The 14,693-nt window shown below is 42.8% G+C and overlaps 1 protein-coding gene across 1 annotated transcript; it reads right to left on the reverse strand.

Moving 5' to 3' along the window:
- Positions 1-562: 562 nt before the first annotated feature.
- Positions 563-14,673, reverse strand: LOC103375731 (AFG3-like protein 1). The gene is made up of 17 exons (XM_008306046.1): positions 14,459-14,673; positions 10,779-10,869; positions 10,616-10,675; positions 10,411-10,529; positions 9,391-9,540; positions 9,228-9,302; positions 8,072-8,196; positions 7,331-7,601; positions 7,030-7,167; positions 6,684-6,828; positions 6,481-6,588; positions 4,326-4,451; positions 4,103-4,213; positions 3,500-3,615; positions 3,192-3,392; positions 2,807-3,001; positions 563-2,502 (listed from the first exon to the last, which is right to left on the reverse strand). The coding sequence occupies exons 1-17, from the start codon at positions 14,576-14,578 to the stop codon at positions 2,275-2,277; spliced, it is 2,379 nt and encodes a 792-aa protein (XP_008304268.1). The 5' UTR covers positions 14,579-14,673; the 3' UTR covers positions 563-2,274.
- Between the last annotated feature and the right edge of the window lie 20 nt (positions 14,674-14,693).

Genomic DNA, 14,693 nt, shown 5'->3' on the forward strand with positions numbered 1-14,693 from the left:
CAGGATGTAGTATATAGTGGGAAAAGTGTCCTGAATGTGTTTAAAGACAGCTTAGGAAGGTACTTCCTTAAAAATGGCACATTATGTATTTGCACCCTTTGGTGCTCGGACCCTAATTAATCTCAACATGTTTTTGGACTGTGGGAGGAAGCCGGAGAACCCAGAGAGAACCCACGCTGCACGGGGGAGAACATTCGAACTCCACGCAGAAAGATCCCGGGTGCCCCCACCGGGACGCGAACCGGCGACCTTCTTGCTGCGAGGCAACAGTGCTACCAACTGCACCACCCTGCAGCTCACTTTTATACTATGTTAAATAAATTTTCTGATAAGTTGACGTATTTTTGGTTCCAAATGCATGACAAACGTTCCTCTTTTTAGATTTAAAAAAAAATCTTCAAAAATAATAAAACAATACCTGTCACCTAAACCAAATGGCCTGAGGTCCACAAGACCCCAAATGTCCTGAATAAGGTTAAAACAGTACCTACAGTATGCTTGCATTTGTAGAAACTGTTCCTGAAGAGAAGCTGACCGAGCACTGAAATGAAAACAACACACATCAGCGGAGTATAAAAACTGTTTATTGCTGTCGTGAGCCACAACAGCCTCACATTTCATTTGTCTTCACATCTCAATAAAATCAATACTCATCACTGACACGTAAAAAGAAATATTCATCAATCAGAAACAGAACACCGTCAAACATATACATCGATACGCAGCCAGCACGCTCCTCATCTACTGATGTTCGTCATCATCCGGATGCCGTGCTGGTTGTAAGTGTTACTGGAAATCCTGAGTAAAAATTCTACAAGAGTCCACACTGCTTACATTGCAAGGCATCAATTCAAGTTTAAAATAAACCTATTTACCGAGCAGAGGAGCCACTGGCATGTTTTAAACACCATTAGATAACAGATAACCCCTGTAGGGAGCGGTTCTCATAAACATGAAGCGGCAAGATTTCTTGGCTCACAGTAAAGAAAACAATCGACGCACAGTTGGCTGGAAAAAAAAGAAAGATTTCCTCAATAACCACAATTTGTTGTCATGTTAATAAATGTTCAGAGAGAGTTTAAAGGTGTTGGGATGGAGAAAGCCACACAACCTGTTTTAAGTCTGTTAGTCACACTCAGTAAAAGCACAATGACCTGCACACAAGACATTTTAAAAGTATTATGAGAGAGTGAAGTTTAAACTGAAGCAATATGTGATTTTGTTAAGCTTGTATTTCATTCACGCTGAGCTCATTTGTTCCCAGCGTTAAGGGCAAATTAAAAATAGCTGCCTTTACTGATGAATAAGAGACAACCAGGTTTAGGGAGGTTGAGGTTTGCAGGAAGACTGAAATGGGTTCAAATGTGAGACAAGGCTTCCTTATGCACAATAGTGTGAAGAAACATCTAAACAGTCAGAAAGTATACTCAGAGTAATGTGACTGTTAAACATCTGAAAAAGAACAGAAAACAAGAAAAAAAAACCCCAAAGGAAGTCACATTTAGTCACCAACACAATGGATTAATGGCTGGAAACACGCAGACTACACTGCAAATCATCTGGGACTTGCCAAGCTTTAAAATCTTATTTTTTTTGTTAGACACGACAGATAATTTTGGCTTGTTTTAAAAGTTATTTACTCATTTTTAGTCCTTGATGTTACAGTACAATCTTAAATTGAGCATTAAATATCAAGTAGAATTTACTTGCTGCATGAACAGATAATTTCACTTGTTTCAAGTCATTTTCTTCTCAAAGTTGGTGTTTATATCTTATATTTGGGCTACACTTTCTTGCAGTGTAAATGTATTTATCAAACTGAAATGGAGTCAAACATAACAAGAATAAAACTGGACTCATGTCCCTGCTTCTGACACGAGCACAGCATGCCGGCTATTACACAAACAACCCAGAAATCTTTTGTTCTTTCTTCACTGTGAGCTTATTACCTTCACAAACCAAGACTACTGATCTAGTCGTTGCACTCATGGATCAGAGTGTGGAAGAAAAAGGCCGTGGAAGGCACCGCCAGCAAGAAGACAGAAACCGCAACTTCACGTTAAAAACTACAATAAAAAAAAATAAATTGCACATTGCATTATCTCGGCCATGAAAGACCCGTGCAGCGCGCCACCGTCCTTCGTGTGGAGGCTGTCAGCGAGACGCGCCTCTATCAGAACCCCCAACAGGCTGCAGTCTGGACCAGATGGTGCGGCACTTCGGCAAAAAAAAAATGGCTGCACTGGAATATTTACCTCAAAGCCACATGTCCACTTACAGGTAAAAGGTTGATTTGTTCTGTCGGTTTTGCGGATACTTTTCACCTCCTTTGTTTCTATTCCAGTTCTTCAGCCCTTCGGGAAGCGAGGTGTCCTCTTCAAAGTCACCCAAGCCTTCGACTAACTCCTCATACGAGGACTTCTCTTGAAAGGGACGAGGTCCCAGCAGCTCCAGCATGTCGGCTCTGTCCAGCATCTCTTTTTCTAGAAGACGTTTTGCGACCTACGACACATGAGCAAAAATATTAAACAACAAGCATTTTAATCAGGACATTAGAGCAGCGATGCATCTCTGATTGTTTCATATTCAAACATCAAACAGTTGTGGAGCAGTAGTGTTAACAATTACAGTGACTACGATTATAATATCACAACCAGCAGCTTAACTTGATTTAGTTGAGGTTAACCATCTTATTCACAATTCTTTCTAAAAATATTCATATCAAAGTAGTGTCATAAACTTCAGTGAGCTGATTTGCTGTCCCCATCTCTGAGACAACTCTCTGCAAAGACAAAACAGTTCACACCTTCTCCACCATTTCCTTTTTGTCGACGACGAGCTCAAGCGTTCGTTTGAAGGCAGTGTCTATGAGCGAGCGGACCTCCTGGTCTATAAGCTCGGCCGTAGATTCGCTGTAGGGTTTCTCGGTGACTATGTTGCCCGGCTGAGGGAGGTCAAAAGAAACCTGGCCCACGGCCTCGTTCATTCCAAACTGTACAACCTGACACATGAAGAGAAATGACAAAGCAAACATTTAGAGTCAATGAAAATATTCAGTGTTTTCATTTGTAGTTTATCCTCTAGTAGTTCAATCATTTCTGTTTCAGCGACGGTTCTGTTTCTCATTTTCTGAGCAACATCTGGTTCGGTTAAGTTCTTTGTACGAGCTTATTCTGGTGTGTGGTGATTACCTGTGCATATGCAGACTGAGTGACCTTCCTGAGGTCGTCTTGTGCCCCGGTGGTGATTTGACGAAAGAAAACCTGCTCAGCCACTCGACCACCCAGCATCACGCACATCCTGTCAAACAGCTGTTCCCGGGTGAACAGGTACTGCTCCTTAGGTAGATACTGCGCATAACCCAAACCTTTCCCTCTAGGAACAATGGACACCTGTTGGAGTACGTTATAATTAATATGGGAAGATCCTACTTTGATTATAGAAAGCAAAGAAAAAGAGAGACACATTCTTGTTGCAGCATTTACACAGACAGTGATACCTTCAGCAGTGGGTCTGCATGTTCGAGGAACCAGCCGGTGACAGCATGCCCAGCCTCATGATACGCCACGGTGGTCTTCTCTGGACGCTGCAGCACCTGACTCTTCTTCTCCAGACCTGAGAGCAAGTAGGATGTCCTATCAGACTACACTGTGAGCATTCTGTACAGCAGACGGAGCTAAAAACATCCTTAAATTGGTGCACGACAGACGTTATCAGAGTCCAGTCAACGATTCTCTATATCAGGGGTGCCCAATCCTGGTCCTCGAGAGCCACAGTCCTGCATGTTTTAGATGTTTCCCTCTTCCAACACACCTGATTCAAATGATCAGCTCATCATCAAGCTCTGCAGAAGCCTGATAACCATCCTGATCATCAGGTGTGTTGGAAGAGGGAAGCATCTAAAACATGCTGGATAGGGGCTCTCGAGGACCAGGATTGGGCACCCCTGCTCTATATGGTCTCACCGAATGTAAAATTATTACGATAACATCCTGACAGAATAAAGCCAGATCAATAATTTCCTGGCTTCATTGAGGTGCATCACACTGAGCAAACCCAACTGATGCCAGATTACTTAGACGTGCACAAATGTGCTTGTTACCTCCAACAACTCTCTCAACCGCCTGCTCAAAGTGCTTCATATCGATGTGATGGTTGAGGTGACGAGCAGCGATCAGGGCGGCCTCGTTACACACACTCGCAATGTCGGCCCCTGAGACAAACCAGGAGAGATCAGAAGCTCGTTAGACTGTGATGTAACGGAAAAAGCATCTGCAAGGAAGTCAAACCATAGGTGACACTGAACATACATCTGTTGTTCTTACCAGTAAAACCTGGGGTTAGTGCCGCTAACTTCCTGGCCAAAGCCTGTGCATCGATGCTGGAGTCCAACTTCAGAGGTCTCAAATGCACCTTAAAGATGGACGCCCTGCCTTTTAAATCTGGTGCGCCTGAAGAGGAGAAGAAACAAGAACGCCATCATTTTTTTTTTTACAGGACATCGAGCATGCAGCCGTGGTTTGTTAAACATCTCTTTGTCGACTCTGACCTACATTACAATGCTGTATTTACGGACCTTACAGAAGATAATGGAGCTCATCATTTTGCCTTTTTCTTTTGCCAATGAGCTACTAAAAGTTGTTTACAGCCAGTTCACATTGAGAGAAACAAAGGCTGTCTGTGCACTTTGGATTGCTTTAAGTCAAACCGCAGAGATGCAAAAGCAAAGGTCAAACTTGTTAAGCGAGAAGCACAATCGATTATTCATGAAAACTACATCCACGCTTGTTTTCCTTTTATCGATATCAAAACATTATGATGTAACCAGTTACATAACTAATTACTGATCAAATTAGTTGTTTGAAGCAGCTTCATCTGCCTGTTAACTGTTTACCTGGGACAGCAGCCAGACTAAAGGACAGGAAACCAGAGGAAATAAATGTGTTCTGTCCCCTCGTGCTGGCCTCCAGTTATCTAATCCTTCCTTTATAGAAAACCGGCTCTGTCATTTTGACCCTGTTTTCTTTGTCAGAGAGAAAACTGCTCTGTGCACCCACCCCGCAGTGCTGACGACAAGCAAATTAGATCTTCGCAGGCAAAACCAGATCATCCGTTTTAATAAAAGATTAAAGCGCCACAGTATGCAACTGATGCTTTTGATGACATAACAGGTGAGCAGGCTGGAAAAAAACAGACGCACATTTAAGAGACTTGTTTTTCATGGAAACAGCTGGTCCAAGATATGAACCTAAATAAGGTTAAGCTTAGCACCTGGTCTGAAGCAGGCAAACAAAGTAACAGAGTTAAGTCTGCATGCATATTAGAGCCAGTTTGTCGCATAGTGTCTGGTTGTAAACAACTGAGGGGGTAAAAAATTCATGCATCAACAAAACACTTTGGAAAACACTCAAGGGAGGTCCAAAGCAACACAAACTCCATCACAGAAAAAGGAAAAATCAGAAAATATATAATATATATTGGAATAAAAGTAAGAATTTGAATTTATCTCAGTTTAGACAATGATAAAAATGTTGATACATTTACAGGAATGTTGAAAGACAAACTCGACAACCTTGAATGTCATAACTGAGGACGTGTGTAAAAGTGAATACAGCGTGACTCGATAATCCGACCCTTAACAATCCTAAACCTTGCTATCCGACAGGTTTTTAGGAAAAACCAACGGAACCCATTAAAAACAGCCTTAACATACCGACAGCCTTGGATTCTGACTCCAACATGACATTTAATGTCACCAATCAGGATAACAGCGTATTATCTGACTGAACAATCCCACAGATTGGCTACGTTCACACTGCAGGACTTGATGCTCAATGAGGATTTTTCTGTGAAATCCGATTTTTTTCGTTCCCATTTCTAGTTAAATGCGACTTGTATGTGATCTGCTGTGTGAACTTCATACGACCCAAACTGAGCGTGCTCAGTGTTTATGGAAGTAAACATGGATGGTAACGGTGGAGCGTATCTGCCACTCCCCCGCCACCGCCGATGGTGGAAACAGAAGTGTGAGCGCTAACTAAACTAGCATCAGCAGCCAGGTACTGCCTGTACGTTCTGACCACTTCCACCCCGTCGGAGCGCTGCCCCGAGGTGGAAGTGTCCCCCGACCGGGACAAATATTCATCATTAATTTGTACCTGAATATCCGGAGACCAGAAAGTGCTATTCAGACCAGCCCTACTAGTTATTATAACAACTATGAAGAATAAATCTTAACAACAAATGAGCCTTCCAGCATCAAGCCTCCTCATATCGCGACCTCCGTCTTGACAATCCGACAGCCTTGATATCCGACATAAAGGAAGGTTTTACATTTAGTGTTGGATTATCGAGTCACGACTGTAGTTACAAACTGAAACCAGCTATCAGACATTCATGTAGGAGCAGGAAATTGACTGAAAAAAAATAGAAATGCGCAATACAAAAGAGGTAGAGCTCAGATGAGTGCGTATATTTTACCCATGTATATGTGTCGATCAAAGCGTCCAGGCCTCATCAGAGCTGGATCCAGGACATCAGCTCGATTTGTGCCAGCCAAAACCACGATGTCAGTGCTGCTGTTGAAACCTGTGGAGACATTCAGCACACGAAGAGCTCGTGAAACATGGCACCAAGAACAGGACAGTGGCATGAGCGTTGTTAAAGATGACATAATCGCCCACCGTCCATCTCCACAAGCAGCTGGTTGAGGGTGTTTTCCTGCTCGCTATGACCACCGAAGCCTCTCTTCCGGCCGATTGCATCGATCTCGTCAATAAAAAGGATGCAAGGGGCAACTTTCCGAGCTGTGGCAAACATATCCCTTATCTGATCCAGGGCAGAGAAACGAGAGCTCACATGAATAATCCTAACACAATTATAAATCAGAACTCATTCACTCCCTGCAGCGCTAAAATTAAACCGACTTCTATTTTTGTATCTTCAATCTGCAACAATTAAGAATCCAAAGAATTATTGTGTTCACAGCTGATGGGGCCAAACAGGGAGAGCATTCAGCTCAGCTCTTACCCTGGCTGGGCCAACGCCAACAAAAATCTCCTGGAACTCGGAGCCGTTGACTGTGATGAAAGGGACGTTGGCCTCTCCCGCAGTGGCCTTAGCTAGCAAGGTCTTCCCGGTGCCAGGTGGACCCGATAACACTGCACCCTGTAAACAAAGAGTGCTCTTTAAATAAGGTAGCACATGTAACGTTTGCTCTCTGCCCTCAGGGGGTTTTCATTACAGTGTGTGAGCTCAGATTATGACTGACCCCCTAATGGCCATGAAACATCTGCAGGAGGCTACAGTTAGGGTTGATTCTATTACAAACCTTGGGGATCTTGGCTCCCAGGCTGTGGTACTGACGTGGGTTCTTCAGGTAGTTGACAAACTCTAGGATCTCGACTTTGGCCTCCTCGCAGCCTGCAACATCCTTGAAACGCACACTGATGTTGTCTTTAACTATTTTGGCTTTGGATGTACTCATGCCGAAGAGATTTCCTATCCCCCCGCCGCCGCCTTCACCCATTGGTGCATGCCGTGAGGCAAAAAGAAAAAAGCCAACCAGGAGGAGCGCTGGGAGAGCGCTGTAAAAGAGTGACCTGTGGGTATAAAAGAGAATCCTAATTAGAACATGATCCACATGGGAACATCCATTCATCCATTATCTATACACCGCTTAATCCTCACTGGGGTCATGGGGGGCTGGAGTCTATCCCAGCTGACTCAGGGTGAAGGCAGGTTCACCTGGACAGGTCACCAGTCTATCACAGGGCTACACTTAGAGACAGACAACCAAGCACACTGACATTCACACCTACGGACAATTTAGAATCACCAATTAACCTCAACATGTTTTTGGACAGTGTGGGAGGAAGCTGGAGAACCCGGAGAGAACCCACGCTGCACGGGGAGAACATGGAGACTCCATGCAGAAAGATCCCGGGTGTCCTCACCGGGACGCAAACCAACGACCTTCTTGCTGTGAGGCAACGGTGCTAACCACTGCTCCACCTTGCAGCCCCACATGGGCAAATCCAATATGAATAAAAGTCAAGTTGCATATTCTCACCCATCAGTCTCACTGCTGTACAGAACGGATATTTTCTGTGTGGCTTCCAGACCGATTTCCTGCTGAGCCAACTCCAGGTTGTACTCAAATGCGTTCACACTGCCAATGTAGAACCACAGATAGTTCTGAAACATAAAGGACAAAAGAAAACATATAATATGCAGCATATGCTTGTGTACTATTCTATTACTTTAATGACTCCCCAACTGGACTGCAGCTGTTCTGAAGGAGCCCTCAGCTGTGGTAGGTGGGGTGCACATAACGAGGGATGTCAAGTAAAGCTACAGTGCCTATAAAAAGCATCAGCTCCTTTTGTCCTTTCATTGCTGTTCAACATTTAATCAGTCAATACAATTTTTGAAAAGAAGTTATACACAAAGATTTTTTTAATGTCACAGCAGAATTCTACAAAGTAAATGTCAAAATCTAAAATGTCAAATAAGCGGCAGCATGTAAGTCACATAATGAGTGAAATGGAAATCATCTGAGTGCAGTGAACGTGTCCCAGGTAATTGTAGTATAAAGACACCTGTATTAGTCACGTTGGTCTGAAGCACGGCGGTGGCAGCATCATTATATGCACAGGCTCAATGCTGGGATTAAAACCACTTATTTTATCTGGATTATTTTTAGTTGCTGACAGTATTTTGAGGAAATCTGTTTTCAGTTTGACATGAAAAGGTAATCTTAGTAAATTCTTAGATTAAATTGACCATGACTCAATGTTGAAGGAAGGGTAATAAAAGGGTCAGACTTCCAAGGCTGAGAATACTTTTTATCGGCACTGCAACTCTATTAATGGATGAACCGCATGCGACTAATTACTGGAAAAGTTTGATGAAGCGTTATTAGCAGCCCATGTGCTTTTCTTGTGGCAACTCAAATGCGTACAGTACATCATGTTCTTCGTTCGGATTTATGTGAAAACAATGAACAAGTGCTCAGACGCCAGCAAGACAATCAAGACTTTATGTTAGCGAGCTATATGTGAGGAGAGTGGAGAAAAGCAACGCAAGCAAACACATCGGATGAGTCCAACATGTAAAGACTTGCTAAGATTTGGGTCTTTTAGGACTAAAGCTCTTGGATTTTCAGGAAAGCAAGAAACATGCGGCGTTAAAACAGAAAGCAAAAAGGGGATTTTTACGTGACTAACCGCTTCTGATGTGTTCACTCCTTGGACGGGGAATACTTTGACATACTGGTTGTTGACGACCTCCAGGTAACTCACCTGCGTAGAGAGCACAAGAACTAATGAGTTCACAGGGCTGCAAACACAGAGAGACAAAGATACCACGACAACAAAGTCTGCCTCTCACCAAGCCTCTGTTCAAGTAGTAATGCACAAAGTCCTTCCAGGAGATCTGGACCCCCTTCTCTCTTACGTTCAAGTAAAGAAGAACTGATGCCATGCCGGATACACCGATCCCAAGGTTCAAAACGGTTTTTCTATCCAAAGGAAAATCCTCCTGTGAGATAAAGAAATGTTGTAAGAGAGAGAACGACTGATTGATTTCCACTAACCTTGAACCCGCATTCTGCAGCCTGGAAAAATAACTACGAGCTCCCATTTAATAGCAGTACGACTATTACAGCAACTTGTGTTTTAAGTTAAATTTTTTGATTTATGGAAACACACACACGATCTATATACATAGACATGATAAAAATGAAAATCCATTAAATGTCATAACTAAAGGAAGATATGCAGTAAAATGAGACATATTGCAGTGAAGAGTGGAAAAAGATCCAACTCTACTTATGAGACCATCCATCCATCCATCTATAGACCGCCTAATCCTCACTAGGGTCGCGGGGGGCTGGAGTCTATCCCAGCCGACTTAGGGCGAAGGCAGGGGACACCCTGGACAGGTCAGCAGTCTATCACAGGGCTACACTTAGAGACAGACAACCAAGCACACTCACATTCACACCTACGGACAATTTAGAATCACCAGTTAACCTCAACATGTTTTTGGACTGTGTGGGAGGAAGCCGGAGAACCCGGAGAGAACCCACACTGCACGGGGAGAACATGCAAACTCCACGCAGAGAGATTCCGGTGCCCCCACCGGGACGTGAACCGGCGACCTTCTTGCAACAGTGCTACCAACTGTGCCACCTTGCAGCCCCCTTATGAGACCATTTTAATAATATTATAGCACTTAGCATATTATAGATGGGAACTTTCATATCAAAGGATGCCCACAAAAGGATGTAATATAGAAAATGTTACTTCAACATGCACTAATGACTGAAGTCAGTCTTCTCTTTTACATTTAAAGACCCCAGACACCAGCATTTTAGAAATACTATCTGAACGTGGCCATGTTTCCCACCTGAAAGCGTGTCCACCAGTGAGACTCCTCCTCTTTCCTTCCTCTTCGTCGTTCCTCCTCATCATCACTTGTGTTCTGCCCTTCCCTTCCAGGAGACTCTTCCTCTTTGGCATTTTCATCTAAGCAGCAAAAACAAAACACTCATCCACTGACAGCAGAACTAAGGACACAGGAAGTAGGCACATGCTCGCTCCACTTTTCTCACCTTTAAGTGATTTGTTGACGCCGGCGCTTTCTTCCCTCTTTGGGAAAAACTTTTCGAAACCTAAACCGAGAAGAAAACAGTTATGTGCCTGACACTGACCTAAAAGATTAAGGTCACTGTGTGCACTTGTTTAACTTGTAATAGCATTAGCGGGTTATGCTACCTTTTGGTGGTTTGTTTGAGCTGAGTGACCGAGCGAATGGGAAGCTGTGTTGACGTAATCCTCCACATCTCCTTTGGATGAGTGACGCCCTCTGAAATCAAGATATCGTATAATGAACCAAAAAAACATCTGAGACCGAGATGTACAGCGCAGAGGCCTTAAACCAGCATGTTCCTCGTAATCCACTTCATAAAAAATATAAACACATGAATTCAAGTTTTTATGTAAATAGGAGAAATCTGCTTGGCTGCATGTTTGTTTCCAAACAACACTGTTTACAGGATTACTGAAATCTTATTATAACCTCTGCGCTGTGTCACACTTAACCCTAATGCTATAAACAGATAACTCACTTATTCACAACACTGACCAGTTGCTAGAAAGCTCACATGGCATTTACTTACATATCTTCCCTTATAGTGCACATTAAAAGATGATTCAATTATTCTTGAAGGTAAAAAACAACTTTGGATTCGACCAGAATGACTCCTGCTGGTCAAATCAGTGTTTGATGGCGGAGACGTTTGTCAGATATCCTAAAATTGCTTCATATTTGACTAAAGAAAAGTTTGTGGCTGAGACAAACAAGTGATGTAACTTTCAGAAGGTCACACATTTGCCCCCCTTAAAAAAATCACGTCCCCACGGCATCTTTTAGTCTGAAGAGATCAAAACACTACAAATGCGGTTAATTTCCTCATGACTGTGTAACTCCTGGGTGTATGGCTGTTCTAAATGGACTGTTTTGCTTTTAAAAGCAATGAACCGCTGCTGTTCTCCTCCCTTTGGTTAGTTCTGTGTTACGTAGCACCTGGGTCGCATTCTCACTGGCTTATAAAGGTGGGAGGCAACCGGCAGTGGAGCAGTCGGGGAATGGCAGAAGTAAACCTGCTCATATCTTTTACATTGTTCAGATATTTTATACCTCCAAACCACAAAACACAATAAAAAAGGAATTTTACTATACGTGACTGCTGCAGTGCTCGGAGCACTAACACAACATAAAATATGAAGCCTATGATCCTCATGTGAGGAGCCGCGGAGCACTGGGTTCATTGGAACAAAAGCTGGGTTTGGACGAGTTCCCAGAGTGCGTGGAGATCACTAACCCGCTTGACAGAGGCCAACATGAGGGCTGTTTGGAACGAAAGCACCTTCAGATCTACCTGATCTAAGGGTTTGACTGAATACCACAATAAATAGAACAAAATGGCTGCAGTACTGCCAATAGTCTTTATTTGTTTCAGTACATTTTAATGACACCTAAGTGTCTACTTTAAGGTTTACTCTATAAGCAACCAGCTTTATGTTACTAAATGAGGGAACACCAGCAGCCCATGATGTTTACTGCAGCCCCATTTGTGCTGACTGACAACTAAAATCATTTAAAAATGAGACATTTATATATTTATTTTTCAGTTCATTCTAATTTTCTATTTCAGTTTGAGCAGCTTCTATATACAAAAAAGCATACATAACTCGTCAACTCCTCTCCTCTTCTTCCGTCTATTTTGGGGGAAAAATGCACAATTTACTGTTATTTTATAGATTTTCCCTGTTTTGTTAAAGTACAGATAATTTATAAAATCACAGAAAAAAGTAATAATTTGCACGTTAAATGTAAAAAAGGAGGTCCAAAATTATAAATGATCAAAAATCTGTATTTTCACAGACAGTGATTCACTGTTTTACTAAGTTTACCTGTAAAATTACACAAGTTACGGAGGCGCCCCTAAACCTCACCTAGATGAGCAGGCGACCCATAAATAGGGGCGACATGTCTGTGAAGATTCTCAGCCATCCAGGTCATGGTTATTCTGGTAGATTAATCGTAGCAGCTGGACTTGCTTGAGTTCCTTGAAGACGTTTCATCCAAGAGGCTTCATCAGTTCTGACTGACTAGTTGGGAGATCCAGATACTTATATCCTTAATGAGCCGTTAACCTCTCAGCTTTGAGAGAGGGGTGAAAGAAGTCGTCTGTGTCAAACTAGAAAGACCATCCCTCAACAGAGGTGGAGGTCTGAGGCGTCACCTCTCAGCGGTTTACAATTCAGTGTTAAGATCTCTCCCCAGGAAGATGAAACCTCATTCACACGTCGCCACAAAAGACCCTAACGAACCCCACTGTGGCAGGAGGAGCACTAACGACTCAATAACGAGGAGGAGGAGGAGCAACAAACCCCCAATTGAAACCAAAACTCAGGTGTTAGTGGCTCCTTTAGGATATAAGTATGTGGAACTCCCAACTAGTCAGTCAGAACTGATGAAGCCTCTTGGATGAGAGGTGGAACGTCTTCAAGGAACTCAAGCAAGTCCAGTTGCTACGATTAATCCACCAGAACAACAGGGGCTTTAGTTCCAGTGGTCGTGGGTTCGACTCCCGCTCACGCTCTTATCCCCCTTTCCTGTCTGTCTCTACTGCTCTAAAATAAAGGCAAAAAAGCCCAAACAATATATTTAAAAAATAAAAAATAAACAATTTACCTTCATTAACATCAACTAAAGATGTTATTAATTGGCAGATATATGCTGTTTTTTCAACAAAAAAAGACAAAAAAATGATTAATTAAACTGTCATTTTACAGATTTTCAATGTTTTATAATAACATAGTAACAACATAATAACTCATAAATCATCTACCATTTATTAGGCACTTTTAAAGTCTGATTTTTCATGTTTTTACAGTTTTGTGTTACGGTAGGTTACTGGTTCTGAACTTATTTTTTTTCTTTTGCTGCTAGATTTTCTTTTTTTCTTTTATGTGACAGTATTTTACCAGTAGGGATATACCCTAGCTTTGACTTTCTTTTATTTTCTGCTCACATTAACCTTTTCCACACACCTTTCATTAACCCCCTGTATCCACTGGGTCGGTACATCACATACAGTCTCTCTCCTATATAACACCAGACCCCTCCCTTGGAGACCAGCATCACCACTGGCAGCCAATTGCGTGTTGCGTAATGAAACTGGAGCTTCTGGGGGGCGTTTACGTGAAATACGGAGCGAATGGTATAGATGCATGATGAGGAACACAATGTTCAGTTATGTAAAAGCTCCTCATCTGGTTAAAAAAAAAAATCCTGCAAAAGCAGCCTGTGCATAACGTGCATGTTGAGTTTACTGATGCACAGAGTTGATCAGAAATCCATTGAGGCAAATCTAAATTAAAACATATGAACCTAGATATGAATTAAATCTTAGTTTGAAGAAATAAAAAAAAATCAGTCACCCAGTTTAATAAATGCACAACTTTCACATGTGCAGTCCCATGCCCAGATGCGTTTAAGTTGTTTTAAATAATAAACGCATGTGTATGAATGAACATGTGCTGCTGTTGCCACATAACACAGACACACCCCCTCCACAAAGAACATCGTGGACAGAGGAAACCGGCCCATAATCCGTATTATCAGACGGACATGGCGGCCCGTGAGAGCGTAAACAGGCCAGGAGGACACATAAACAGAGCCGCAGCTTGTTTGTTTGGAGGCCTTACAGGATTATTGGCTTCAAACTCTTGTTCCCACGACGGGACTTTTACACAGTTACACACATTAAAGTCCAAACACCAACACAGGAGAGAGAAATAAAAAAAAATACAAGAAAAAGTTCATTAATTTGGAGAAAAATCACTCAAGGTCTTACACAACAACAAAAACAACAGCGTCACCGTACCGACTTTGGAGCCCCGCAGTGGCGAAAAGTCGCAGAGATCGTGGACAAGTCTCGGCTCCACGTCCGGACCGTCCGAACCCGGTTCCGAAAGGGTCCGACGCTCACAGAAAGGAGACCCATCCTGTCGGTTTCTACGAGGAGGACTCAGCGCTGCAGGATCCAGTCCGTCTGACAGTCCTCCGGCCCATGAGCACACAACCGAGCACCCAGGAACTGCGAAATCTCGCGAGATTTC

The sequence above is a fragment of the Stegastes partitus genome, unplaced genomic scaffold (genome assembly GCF_000690725.1).
Source record: "Stegastes partitus isolate 25-593 unplaced genomic scaffold, Stegastes_partitus-1.0.2 Scaffold2829, whole genome shotgun sequence".
In the NCBI taxonomy this organism is placed as follows: Eukaryota; Metazoa; Chordata; class Actinopteri; family Pomacentridae; genus Stegastes; species Stegastes partitus.

Excerpts from the sequence above, each read along its gene's own strand:
- LOC103375731 (XM_008306046.1), bottom strand. The coding sequence starts at position 14,578 with ATGGGTCTCCTTTCTGTGAGCGTCGGACCCTTTCGGAACCGGGTTCGG. Across the intron at positions 9,541-10,410 it reads ACTGGTGGACACGCTTTCAG|GAGGATTTTCCTTTGGATAG; the intron begins GTGGGAAACATG and ends TTTATCTCACAG. Across the intron at positions 6,589-6,683 it reads GCTGCTTGTGGAGATGGACG|GTTTCAACAGCAGCACTGAC; the intron begins GTGGGCGATTAT and ends ATGTCTCCACAG.